The 12451-nt window shown below is 36.5% G+C and overlaps 1 protein-coding gene across 1 annotated transcript in view; it reads left to right on the forward strand.

The window, feature by feature from the left end:
- SECISBP2L (SECIS binding protein 2 like) overlaps positions 1-12451 on the forward strand; it is a 72087-nt gene that overhangs the window by 32579 nt on the left and 27057 nt on the right. Inside the window, exons 12-13 of the mRNA XM_044665186.1 lie at positions 1578-1747; positions 4022-4154. Coding sequence (XP_044521121.1) covers positions 1578-1747; positions 4022-4154 — 303 coding nt within the window. The remainder of the gene's footprint in view (positions 1-1577; positions 1748-4021; positions 4155-12451) is intronic.

The following is a 12451-nucleotide window of genomic DNA, read 5'->3' on the forward strand; positions in this document are numbered from 1 at the left end:
TGTTCTCTGTGTTCTTTGGATATGATTTTAGAATTTGATGCTTAAGATAGCATTATATATATATAATGGGTATATAATACTATGCATATTATATTTGTAAAGCATATATAATATGCATAATTAGGATATAAAAGTTATTTCTAGAGGAATAGAAAGATTAATGATTTAGAAATATCATATGCTAGACTATGTTAATTATTGAGAATTTTTTAATCCAAGCAACCCCAAATTCGTCTCAACAAACATTTATTAAGTGCCTCATATATACACTGCACTAGAGATGCAAAGACAAAAACAAATGAACAAAACAAAAATGAAAAATGTGCCCTCAAGGAGTTTACATTCTGTTGGAGAGTACCACGGATGGGGTTGGGGGAGATGGAGAATATTATAAATAAGAATATGCAAAGAGAATTTAGGAGTGAACATACCAACAACTGGGATGGACCAGAAATCACAAAGTGGCATTCAAATTGAGCCTTGAAGAAGAGGATGAGGAAAGAATCTGTGAGGTAGAAAGGAGTAGAAGTGCAATTTAGATTCTCAGAACGGTTTCAGCTTTCACTGCTATTAAGCTGCCATGTTGGCTCTAGGAAGTGCAATTTTGATGTGGAGGGTAACTTGTGCAAAGACATTCAGATGGGAGACCAGATAGGGTACAGTGAATAGCAGTTGGCCTGGAATCCAGTATACAAGAAGTGTTAGCTACTAAGAAAGTTGACCTCACTGATTTTCCTCCACCTCTGTCCTGGGTGCTAGTGCTCTTTCCTCTACTTTGACTTTGTATCTATTTTGTACTTAATTTTCTATCTAATATCATTTTCCTTGAATAGAATGTAAGCTTCCTGAGGGCAGAAGTTGCCTCTTTGTTCTTCTTATCCTCAGTGCATAGCATAGTAGTACCTGGCACATAGTAGATGTTATTCCATTCTTGTTGGATTGAATCAAAAGAAGTGCTATAGAGTGAAGCTGAAAAGGTAGATTTCTTTGACCTGTCATGTATCTTCCTGCTATCAGCTAAAGATCAGATGCAGAGCTTTCTGTGCTGTCTAGAATACAGACAGCATCTTGCAGAGAAGACAGTTTTAGCTCATTTGGGGAAGACTTTATTGAAAGTCATAGTTTTGTTGATTAAAAATGAAGAAAGTGTCAAATGGTTAACTTGCCATTGGTTAGGCTCAGGGTTGCAGAAGATAGGGCCAAAAGAAGCACAGTGAGGAAGCAGCTTTTGTAAGGCCACAAGACAGATTTTTTTTTTGTACTTTTCATCACTGACTTCCATGACTGCTGGATTTTAAACTTTCATATCCACTTAGGAAGACTCTTCTGGGTTGCCATATTGGCTTAGGGACATCCAGCCAATAACATTTGTCTTGTTTTATCCTTTACAAGGATAATAAAGGTGGATGAAAGTGTCATTGGGTCAGGCTGCTTCCTACTGTCATTATCTGCCTTTTTTCCCTGACAGGAAGAGGATGTTCTTGTTTTTGTAGTTATGTCATTGGGAATTTTGAAAGCGTGTGAAACTGGCTTCAGGAATGTTCTGTAGTGAAACTAATATCCTTGTTTGTTTTCAGTGGTCAGTGCTGTTCCTTTACAGTCTAAAGATTCTGCCAACAGAAAGTCTTTAACCAAAAGTCAACCCTGTTTGGCACCTCTTAACCCTTTGGACACTACTTCCCCCAAAATAAAAAGAGGAAAAGAGAAAGAAATTGCAAAACTTAAACGACCCACAGCACTTAAAAAGGTAAACCAAAACTTTTTTTTTGTGTGTGTGTAGATTTGTGGTTTCATCAGTGTAGAGAGTTCTTAATATGGAAACCCTTATCCAAAAGTTAGCGGCTCACTTTTAACTTAGAGAGTTGCCCAGGATTTTGAACAGTTAGGTGATTTGCTTTTGGTAACCTGCTAGGATGGGGCTGAAGCAGAACTATGAACCCTGGGATTCCTGACTCCAAGGCCAGTCTCCCCAGTACCAGGCCATATTGCCTCTTGGACTAATACTCAGAAATATTTATAGTATCCATTTGGGGTAAATTACCAAGTGGTATTAGTGTTTTTGACTGATTTTTTTTTTAAACCCTTACCTTCTTTCTTAGAATCAATACTGTGTATTGGTTCCAAGGCAGAAGAGTAGTAAAGGGCTAGGCAATGGGGGTTAAGTGACTTGTCTAGGGTCACATAGCTAAGAAGTGGCTGAGGCCAAATTTGAACCTGGGACCTCCCGTCTCTAGGCCTGGTTCTCAATCCACTGAGCCACCTAGCTGCCTCCTTTGACTGATATTTGTATTCTCCTTAGATATTTGCTTCTGTGTGTTGGCCTTTTGACTTCGGATTGGGGAAAATCATCTTAATAGCTGGCTTTAATCCTGTGGGAGTAAAATGCTGGAAAGTTGGTTTTTCCTTTCTAAAACGTTAACTAAATGGTAGAATATTAAGCATTCATTTCCTATAATTTCCTGTCGTTTCCTATAATACAATGAATTCTACCATAATACTAACTAATCCTACTTATGGAACATTCGTGCTAATATTTCATGTCTAAATATGAATTAATTAGAAATAACCAGCCACTGCTGGGACATAAATTCAGGTATGAAAATTTCTTATGTCTGATTCTTGAGGCTTTTACTATTTTAAGAATGTCATATGATATACAACCTTTGTTGACCAATACAATTTCAGAGTGTCAACACATTTTAAACTAGTTCCAAGTCCACTTCTTTAGATTTTTTGTTTCAATTAGTGGTCAATCTTTTAAAATTGTCCCATCTTTAAAGTATATGTAACTTGTTAGGTCTAAATCTCTAGTGCAGTGCTATGTCATACATTTATATAAATCTTGAAGTTAGAGGGAACCTAGGTCATTTAGCTTAGCTCCTCACCCAACGAAAGAGTCACTTCTGTATCATATATATTTTATGTTTATCTAACATATGCACTAATAGTTCTTATAGAAGACTTCTCAAAAGTGTTTGTTCTATTGTTGGACAAATCTGATTGTTAGAAAGTATATGAAATGTGCCTCCCTCTGAATTCTTCTCATTGGTCCAACCATTGGTTCAGCCCTCTCATGCACATAGAATGAAGTCTAAGCCCTCTTTCAGATGCTATCCTTTCAGGTATTTGAAGGCAGCTTCCATAGTTCTGAGAGGTAATAATGGGGCATTGTAGATAGTGAGCTCACTTTGAAATTATGAAGAGCCCAGGGGTTAAGTCCCATCTTTTGCACACTTTCTGGTTCTGTACCCCTAGGAAAGATGTTTTACTTCTTAGTTTTCTAGTAATTTCTCTGAGGGTAGAAATTGCAGAGAGGGTGCAAACCAGCTTTGGTAAAGGAAGTTTCCTCGCTTGGAAGTCCCCTGTGTCAATGAATTCACAGCTTCAGTCCATATTGTAACATACTCTTAAGATGTATATTCTTCATGCTAAACAATGTTTGAACATTGGATCTAAAATTCCTTTTAGATTGTGTTTTAGTCTCATTTATACAAATGCAGTTGTATAATGATGGGCAAGTCATATAACTTTGCTGAAAATAATGTTGCTCATCTATAAAATGGGACTAATGGTGGTTCCTCTATGTACCTTACAGTGTGGCTATTAAAAACCAAGTTGTCTTACATGTATAAAATGTTATTGTTCAACTATTTCTCACATGAAATGATTTTCTTATCCCTTCTCATCATGATTATCCTCCTATGGGCATGTTCCAGTTTGTCAGTGTCTTTCTTAAAATATGGTTCCCGGAACTGAACACTGGATTTTGAGATATGATCTCTAAACAATAGAGTTCTACTTCTTTTAATTTAGCTTAGGACTATATTTGCTTTTCTAGTAACCAGATTGTGTTTCTGTTTTCCTATTGAGCTTAATGGTCAACAAAAACACCCAGATCTGTTTTATATGAATTGCTATTAAGCTGAGTCTTTTCCATTCTGTATTTTAAAAATAGTGTACATATTAGGCACTAGATATATATTTGTTTGATTAGTAACTGAAGACTGGTATTTGCTTTTAGGTTATTCTGAAAGAGAGAGAGGAAAAGAAAGGGCGTTTCACTGTAGACCATAGTCTTCTGGGATCTGAGGAGCCAATAGAGATGCCCTTAGATTTTATTGATGATTTGCCACAGGAGATTGCCTCCCAGGAAGGTAAAGAGTTTGACTTTTTCTTTTTTTTTTTTATTTTTATGGAATTGTTCATAGTACATTAGTAACTTATAGAGAAAGAAACTGTGTATAGTGGAGGCTAATTAGAGCATATACCACATTGGATCCTCACATTTATTTACTTTTGATAGTGATTTTTTTTTTAGAATGTATATGATCTTTGATCTTTTTCTATTTAGGGAGGAGAGGACTATTAGGCAGCCATTGCTGGAGTCACAGGAGATAAAAAACATTAGATGTTCTGTGGAGTGTTTGCCTCTTGATATTTGAAATAGGAAGAGTAGAACCCATTCCATTTGATGTTTACTTCTCTATGATGTTCTCTGCACAATGTCCTGTAATTCAGGTCTTGAGAAGTGTGTTATGGGAAGGCTCCAGTGTACCATTTAGTTTTTAAGGGAGATAAACTTAAAAACTTTTAAACACATTTTAAATTGTGGTTTCAAAGTTCTTCTTAGAATTTCACATAAAAATAATTCTATAAAGCATGAAAGCATAATTTTGATAAATAGCTAGCAAACTATTACATTTTAAAATTACAAGTGGGCTAGGGAGAGGGGACTTTGCACAGTTCCTTTGCTAAACACCTGTTGCTGTAGTTATGTTCCTGAATTTTAGTAGTCACATTTTTTCATAAATGGGCTCTGCAAAAAAAAAAAAAAAATGGGGCAGCTGGGGTAGCTCAGTGGAGTGAGAGTCAGGCCTAGAGACAGGAGGTCCTAGTTCAAACCCGGCCTCAGCCACTTCCCAGCTGTGTGACCCTGGGCAAGTCACTTGACCCCCACTGCCCACCCTTACCAATCTTCCACCTATGAGACAATACACCGAAGTACAAGGGTTTAAAAAAATAAAAAAAAATAAATGGGCTCTGCAGATTATAAATATACAAATGAGCTCTGTAATTGGCATACTTGTCACATTTTTGAAAAATTAACTCCTAATGATTGGTCATCTACCCTATATTTCCTCAGGAGTATCCTATATACCTGATTTTACCATTCTCCTTTGAGAACTTCTTAGGCACATTAATTTAACATTTCAACAAATGAAGAAGTTTTATGGTATATTTTTAAAAGATTCTGAGCTTAGTTTCCTCTTCTATAAGATCAAGGAAAGAGATAATGCCTACCTCAGGGTCATTCTTTTGTTTGTTGTTTGTTTATTTTTTGGTCTGGATTTGTGATTTCATTGGTATAGGAAATTCACTTTAATAATGCTATTCAGCAACTTTTGTATAACTTAGGGAGTTACCTAAAGCACCAGGAATTTATTTGTTAGAGGTAGGACTTGAATCCAGGTCTGCCTGACTGAGGCCACCAACTCTCTGTCCTCTTTGCCGTGTGGCCTCTCTTACTCAGGGTTATTAGGTTTTAATGAGGCAATATAGTTGAAAGGACTTTGAAAATGCTTCTGATACAATGCAGATTTAAGATACTGTTAAGACCATCATACTAGCTACTGTGAAAAAGTAACTACCTAAGAAATAGTTCCTATGATCTGAAGGTTACTAGAGTTCATTAGGGAACATGAGAAGATGCTATAAAATATTTGGTACAGATAAAGGAGGGGGAAATGATGTCTTGTTTTATAGAGAAGGTAGTATTTGATTTGAGCCTTGATGACTGAGTGTATTATCAATAGATCTAAGGGAAAATGTCAGGATGTATAGTATTATCTTGGGTTTTTTAACTCTGCCCTTGATTATATAGCTAGAAAAAGAAATACTGACTGACAGAATTCAGTTAAATTCCACATTTTTATTAAGTACAAAGGATATTTCATATTTAAAGATGAAGAAAAATATAGCCCCTTCAAATGGAGCTTGAAATTAGTAAGAATGAGATGACATATATACAATAAGTATGAAAGATGAACAGAAAAGATATATGCATAATATTTTACATACATACACACATCTCCACCAGTGTAGGTACATTAGAACAAAGATTGGCAAATTGTAGGCCATGGGCCAGATTTGGCCTGCTACCTATTTTTATAGGACCTATGTAGTAAGATGGTTTTTACATTTAGAATAAAGATATATTTGCTTTTTTGCTACGCCCCAGTTGTTTAATGTTTACAGCCATGTGATTAGTCTTCTTTTCTAAATGATTGTTTAATTCACTTTCTTGTTTAACTCTCAAATCTGAACTCTTCAGCTAAAAGGAAAGCTTATACTTTAATTTTAAATAAAGTTGTTTAGAAATGTAAAAATGATTTTTTTTCTCTTGCACTGTACCAAAACAGAGGGCAGGCTGGATTTGGCCTATGGGCCATGTTTTCCTGACTCTTGCATTAGAGAGTGACTGGGAGGGTAGGAAAAAGGAGATCAGTGGAGATGTCTAGAAGTTTATAGGAAACAAAAACTCATAGTCTCACATGTCTATGCATAAGGCAATCAGCAAGGTAAATTTGAATGAAAGGAGGAAAATTTTACTGCATAAGTATCACAGAAACTCTGTGAGATACCACTTACAGTTATGTTTAGCTCTAGAAGTACCTTATATAAAAGGGAACAAGATATATAAAAACAGGGGTGGGGATGAAGAGGCGGTAGAGTAAATCCCAGAGCTAGAAGATGGAAACATACTGGAACACATTTGTGTGTGATGTTCACTAGAGGCAGAAACAGAAGCAATATTCTTATTGGAGTACCCAGAAGATAAGAATAACTGAGGAATTGAATAAACATCACAGGTCTGACAGTGATATAGTAGCGATGGGAGATTCTACTATTTAAAATCTGCTAAAACATTTCTTTTCGGTTGTTTTAAAGTGAGTGCCTGGCATATAGTAGGAACTTAATAACTGCTTGCTTCCTTTTATATTAATGGAAGACTAAAACAATAGCAATGAAAGGACAGTGACCGAGCCACAGAGGTGGGGAGACAGTTTATTTCTCAACTTGGTTTAATGATAATTCTATCTTTCAAAAAACAAGGGAATTGGACACGGCTAGGTGACTCAGTGAATTGAGAACCAGGCCTGTAGATGGGAAGTTCTGGATTCAAATGTGGCCTTAGATACTTCCTAGCTCTGTGACCCTGGGCAACTCACTTAACCCCCTTTGCCTGACCTATACCGCTCTTCTGCCTTGGAACCAATACACAGAATTGATTCTAAGATGGAAGGTAAGAGTTTAAAGAAAAAAAGACAAGGGAAACAAAATATAGAAATCATATTCTGAATTTGATCCTCAGTTGCAGGTCAATGAAGTGGAAATGATGGGATGCTTTGACGAAGTATCATAGAATCCCAGTACATAGAATTTGTGATAAGAGGAAAGGGAAGGCTGGGAAAAGTCTTACATATATCCTAGTTTGGGGGAGAGCAAGTGTTGGATTGTTCAAGAAAAGGATAAATAGACTTTCATGACCTAAACTTCTACTGTGGAAGTCAACACAGGAGTGATGGCAATCATTCAAGACTGAAATTCTGAAGCTTCATTTAGAAACCATTCTAATAAGGATTCTCTGAAGAGGCTTATCAGTTCCCTAAAGAGGGAATTCATCATGACTTGAATTTTTTAAAAAACCTCTCACCTTCTGCCTTAGAATCAATAAATACTGTGTTGATTCCACGGTAGAAGAATGGTAAGGGCTAGGCATTGGGGGTTAAGTGACTTCCACAGGGTCATACAGCTAGGAAGTGGCTGAGGCCAGATTTGCACCTATGACCTCCTATCTCTAGGCCTGGCTCCTAGTCCACTGAGCCACCCAGCTCCCCCCATGACTTGAATTTTTGAAAGACTTGTACAGAAGAGAAAAAATAAGTGCAAATAACAGGATGGACCTCTAGAAACAGGTTTAGGAATATTAAGTTTCAAACTGAACTTGGCTAAGGAAAGCTGTCTAACAAAAAGAGATAGAATTCCTTTGTTTTTAAGAGACCCAAATAAGGAATATAACTACTCTTCTGGGTTAGGATGAAAATCAAGGACAGTTGAGAAGAGTATCTCTTGCTTCCCTTTCCTCTGTCAAGGAGAATGTTCTTTGTCCTGAAAAGAATAAAACAAGTGGTTAATAGGAAGTCGTTGCCACAGAATAAAGATGGAATTAGTAAGAAAGACCCCAACAGCCTTGGAGTTTGTCACCTGGCCCAGATAAAACTATGTCCTTGGTTACTGAAAGAACTGGTAGATGTTATCACTGAGCCAGTGACCTCACAAAAATCATAAGGAGAAATACTATAAATTTGAAGAAGGGAAAATAGTGTTCCCATTACAGAAAAAAGGACCATAACGAAGTCTTTAAACTAAAGCCTTCTGAGCTTAACTTTGGATTTTTGCAGAGTCCATCAGTATATTATTAAAGGAATGGTTTATGAACGCTTAGAAAAGAATATGGTGATCACAGAGAGTGAGCATGGTTTCATCAGGAAGGGTATATGCTAATGATTTGGGGTTTTGGTTTTAAAAGATTATTCTATTATGAAAATGAATAATATGGGAATAGGATTTGAGTGATAATACATATATAACACAGTGGAATTGCTTGTCAACTCCAGGAGTGAGGAGGAAAAGAGGAGGGAGACAATACAAATCATGCAACCATGGAAAAAATAAAGTTAAAAAAAAAAAAAGGAATAGTACATACCAGACCTGACTGACTTCAGTTGTGTGCTTGACAGTGTTACTGAACTGGTCAATCAAGGAAGTACTGTTTACCTAGATTTTATCAAAGCCTTTGCCAACCTTTCAAGTTAATTAGAAGTTAGGTAGATTTGGAACCTATTAGACAACTAAAACCAGAATATTCATTAAAGACAGTGTTTATAATGATAATGGTTGACATTCTATAGTACTTTAAAGTTTGAAAAGTACTTTATAGATTTTATTTCATTTGGACCATACAGCAGTCCTGCAAGTTATGTATATTATTACCAATATTTTACAGATGAGGAATCTGAGGTTTATAGAATTTTAATGACTTGACCATAGTCATGCTGTATGATTTGAACCTAAGTCTTTCTGATTGGAATTCTTCCCATTGCACAATGCTTTCTCAGTTTGCTAGGAGGTTTCTAGTGGCATGCCCTAGGGATCTATGCTTGGTCATATGCAGTTTAAAATCTTATTCACCAATTTGGAACAAAAGCATAGAGGACAAATTTGCAAATAGTTAGCACTCTTGATAAAATTCATGATCTTGACAGGTTTAAACATTGGGTCAGATCAGACAAGGTGAAATTTAGTAGGGATAAGTATAAAGTTTTATACTTCGTTTTAAAAAATCAGTTTCATGAGTACAAGATTGAGGAGATATCATGGCTAAATAGCAGCTCATATGAAGAAGTTCTGAAGGACTTAATGTACTGCAAGCTCAATACAAATGACCATATGATATACCAGCCAAGAAAGGTAATGCAATCCTAGGCTGCATCAAGAAAGACAGTGCAAAGAAGCTAGGTGACTCAGTGATTAGAGAACCAGGCCTGGAGACCAAAGGTCTTAGGTTCAAATCTAGTCTCTGACATTTTTAGATGTGTGATTCTGGCCAAGTCACTTAACTCCTGTGGCCTAGTTCTTATTGATCTTCAGTATTTGGTATCAATTCAAATCAATTCAAAGACAGAAGATAAGGGTTTAAAAAAAGAAAGAAAGAAAAGAAATACATAGTGTGTGGGATTAGATTAGGCAGGTGATAGTGCTACTGTACTCACTCTACCCTGGTCCCTACCTTATCCAGAACATTGTGCTCACTTCTGGGTGCCACACTTACCGGTATACTAGATAAATCTTGTAAAGAGCAACCTAGAAGAGTGAATAGTTTTTAGGTCACAAATGAGTCAATGAAAAGTATTTATTAAACAGTATTAGGCATTTTGATAATTTATCAAGATCTACAAATATAAACATTGAGACAGTTCTATCCTGAAGGAGCATTCTAAACTAATAGAGGAGACAATGTGTAGGGAAATGGTAGGCAGGAAGGCAGGTTTTAGTCTGATGAATTACAGGGATGGTGAGTTGATCCATAGTGCAATCAGCTGACTTACTCTTTCCTGAAGGAATTATTCCTTTTTTAGAGTAACATAAAGTTAGGTTTTATTTATTTATTTTTAAATTTTAATTTTAAAATATTTTTCCATGTTTCCATAATTCATTTTCTTTTCTTCCCCTCTTCCTTCCCCCCTCCTAGAGCTGACAAGCAATTCTACTGGGTTGTACAAATGTTATAATTTGATACCTATTTCCATATTATTCATTTTTGCTATAGAGTGATTTTTTAAAGCCTATACCCCAAATTACATACCCATATATACATGTGATAAATGATGTCATATGTTTTCCTTTTGCATTTCTACTCCTATAGTTATTTCTCTCAATTGTGGTTAGTATTCTTTCCTGTAAATCCTTCAGGAGTGTCCTGGTTTGTTGCATTGCTTCTAGTAGCAAAGTCCATTAAGTAAATTGGATTGTTCCACAATGTTTTACTTTCTGTGTACAATGTTCTCCTGGTTCTGCACATTTCACTCTGTATAAGTTCATTGAGGTTATCCCAGTTCATATAGAAATCCTCCAGATCATTATTCCTTACAGCACAATAGTATTCCACCACCATCATATACCACAATTTGTTCAACCATTCCCCATTCGAGGGACAACCCCTGAAGGAATTATTCCTGAAGGTATTATTTGATTATTGTGTTTAGAGCAAGAGGTAGAAGACTGGTGAGGATAGAGTTGGGAGTTGTTTGCCCTTTTTTTCTTAAGAGGAACAATGACATTACAGGATGATGTCTTGACTTGTGTGCAGATTGAATTTAAGTGAGGCAGAGTCATCAATCTCACTCTCTTTCAGCGTCATTGAAGTTCAGTGGTAGGACAAAAGTCAGGACATCTGGCAGATGATCTTAGGGTCTTGGATGTCTGACCAAGCTCTAAGCATTCTACAGCTCCTGTTTCAGTTGCCTTCATGGCCACTGGAACAAATTGCTCTGATCCACTCATTTCACAGGGGGAAATTTTCACATGTTTGGGGGAAATACTACTCCTAACTCAAAGGTTTTGAGGCCTGTCATTTCCCCTCAGAGACGGTTTTTACCAGAGTGTGGCCACTGAGCATACTACAGCTTCTTGGAGTCATAAATGAAAGTTGGGTAAAAAGTAGACACCAGAGGTGGATAATCAGCCCTGCAAAGGGCCCAGCAAGCCTTCACATCAGAGGTAATAGTCCTCCATGAATAACCCTATATACTTATATTACCATACATTTGCAGTAACAGGATAGATGATAAAATGGACTGGTCAGATGATGGAATGGATATAAAGCATGTTAGTCTGAAGAGAAAACTACTGAGAGATATGATAACTGTCTTCAATTATGTGAGGGTTGTGACATAGAAAAGAGATTACATTTGTCATTCTGGACTCAATGAAGTAGAATGAGGAACAATGAGTGAAACTTGCAAAGACACATTTGAGCCTGATCTGAGGAAAATGTTCCTACCAATTAGGTTTGTCCACAAATGGAAGAGACTACCTCAAGGGTCAGCAAATTCCCTCTATTGAAGTCTTTAGGCAGAGGTGAGATGACTGCTTGTTAGGTATATTTTTCCAGTTTTCTTACATTTATTCTTTTTCACACAAAATGTGGAACTACCATGGCCTCCATGCTACTCCTCACGTAAGACATTCCATTTAGCAATTCCATGCCTCTTGACTGAATGTCTCTCATACCTCAAATATTTTCTCTCCTTGTTTCTACCTCCTAGCTTCCATGACTTCTTTCAGGTCAATTCTTACCTTCTGCAGGAGGCCTTTCCCAGTTCTCCCTACTGCTAATCTTCCCTCTGCGATTACCTTCCATTTACACTGTATATATTCATATGGATAGTTTTTGACAAGATGTCTCTACTATTAAAATGTGGTCTCCTCAAGAGTAGAGATGGTTCTTTTGCCTTGCTTTGTATCTCCAAAGCTTAGCAGAATGCCTGGCACATAAAAAGCATTTAATAAATGCTTATTGGCTGACATAAGTATTGTTCCTTAGAGGGTCCAGACTTTTTCCTACATTTGGCGTATAGAAAAATCTTACATACCAAAAATTATAGTGAGAGCAGTTGTGGTTAAATTTAACTATGACTTAAAGCAATTTGAATTTTAAAAAACCTTAACTATGTTTTTCAGTGTCAATTATTAAACATTTATAAAGTGCCTACAACGTGCCAGATACTGTGTAAAGCTCTGGGAATACAGAAAGAGGCAAAAGATGCTCTATGCCCTCAAGGAATTTACAATCTAATGCAGAAGAGAACATGCAAACAAATATATACAA

The sequence above is a fragment of the Gracilinanus agilis genome, chromosome 2 (genome assembly GCF_016433145.1).
Source record: "Gracilinanus agilis isolate LMUSP501 chromosome 2, AgileGrace, whole genome shotgun sequence".
In the NCBI taxonomy this organism is placed as follows: Eukaryota; Metazoa; Chordata; class Mammalia; order Didelphimorphia; family Didelphidae; genus Gracilinanus; species Gracilinanus agilis.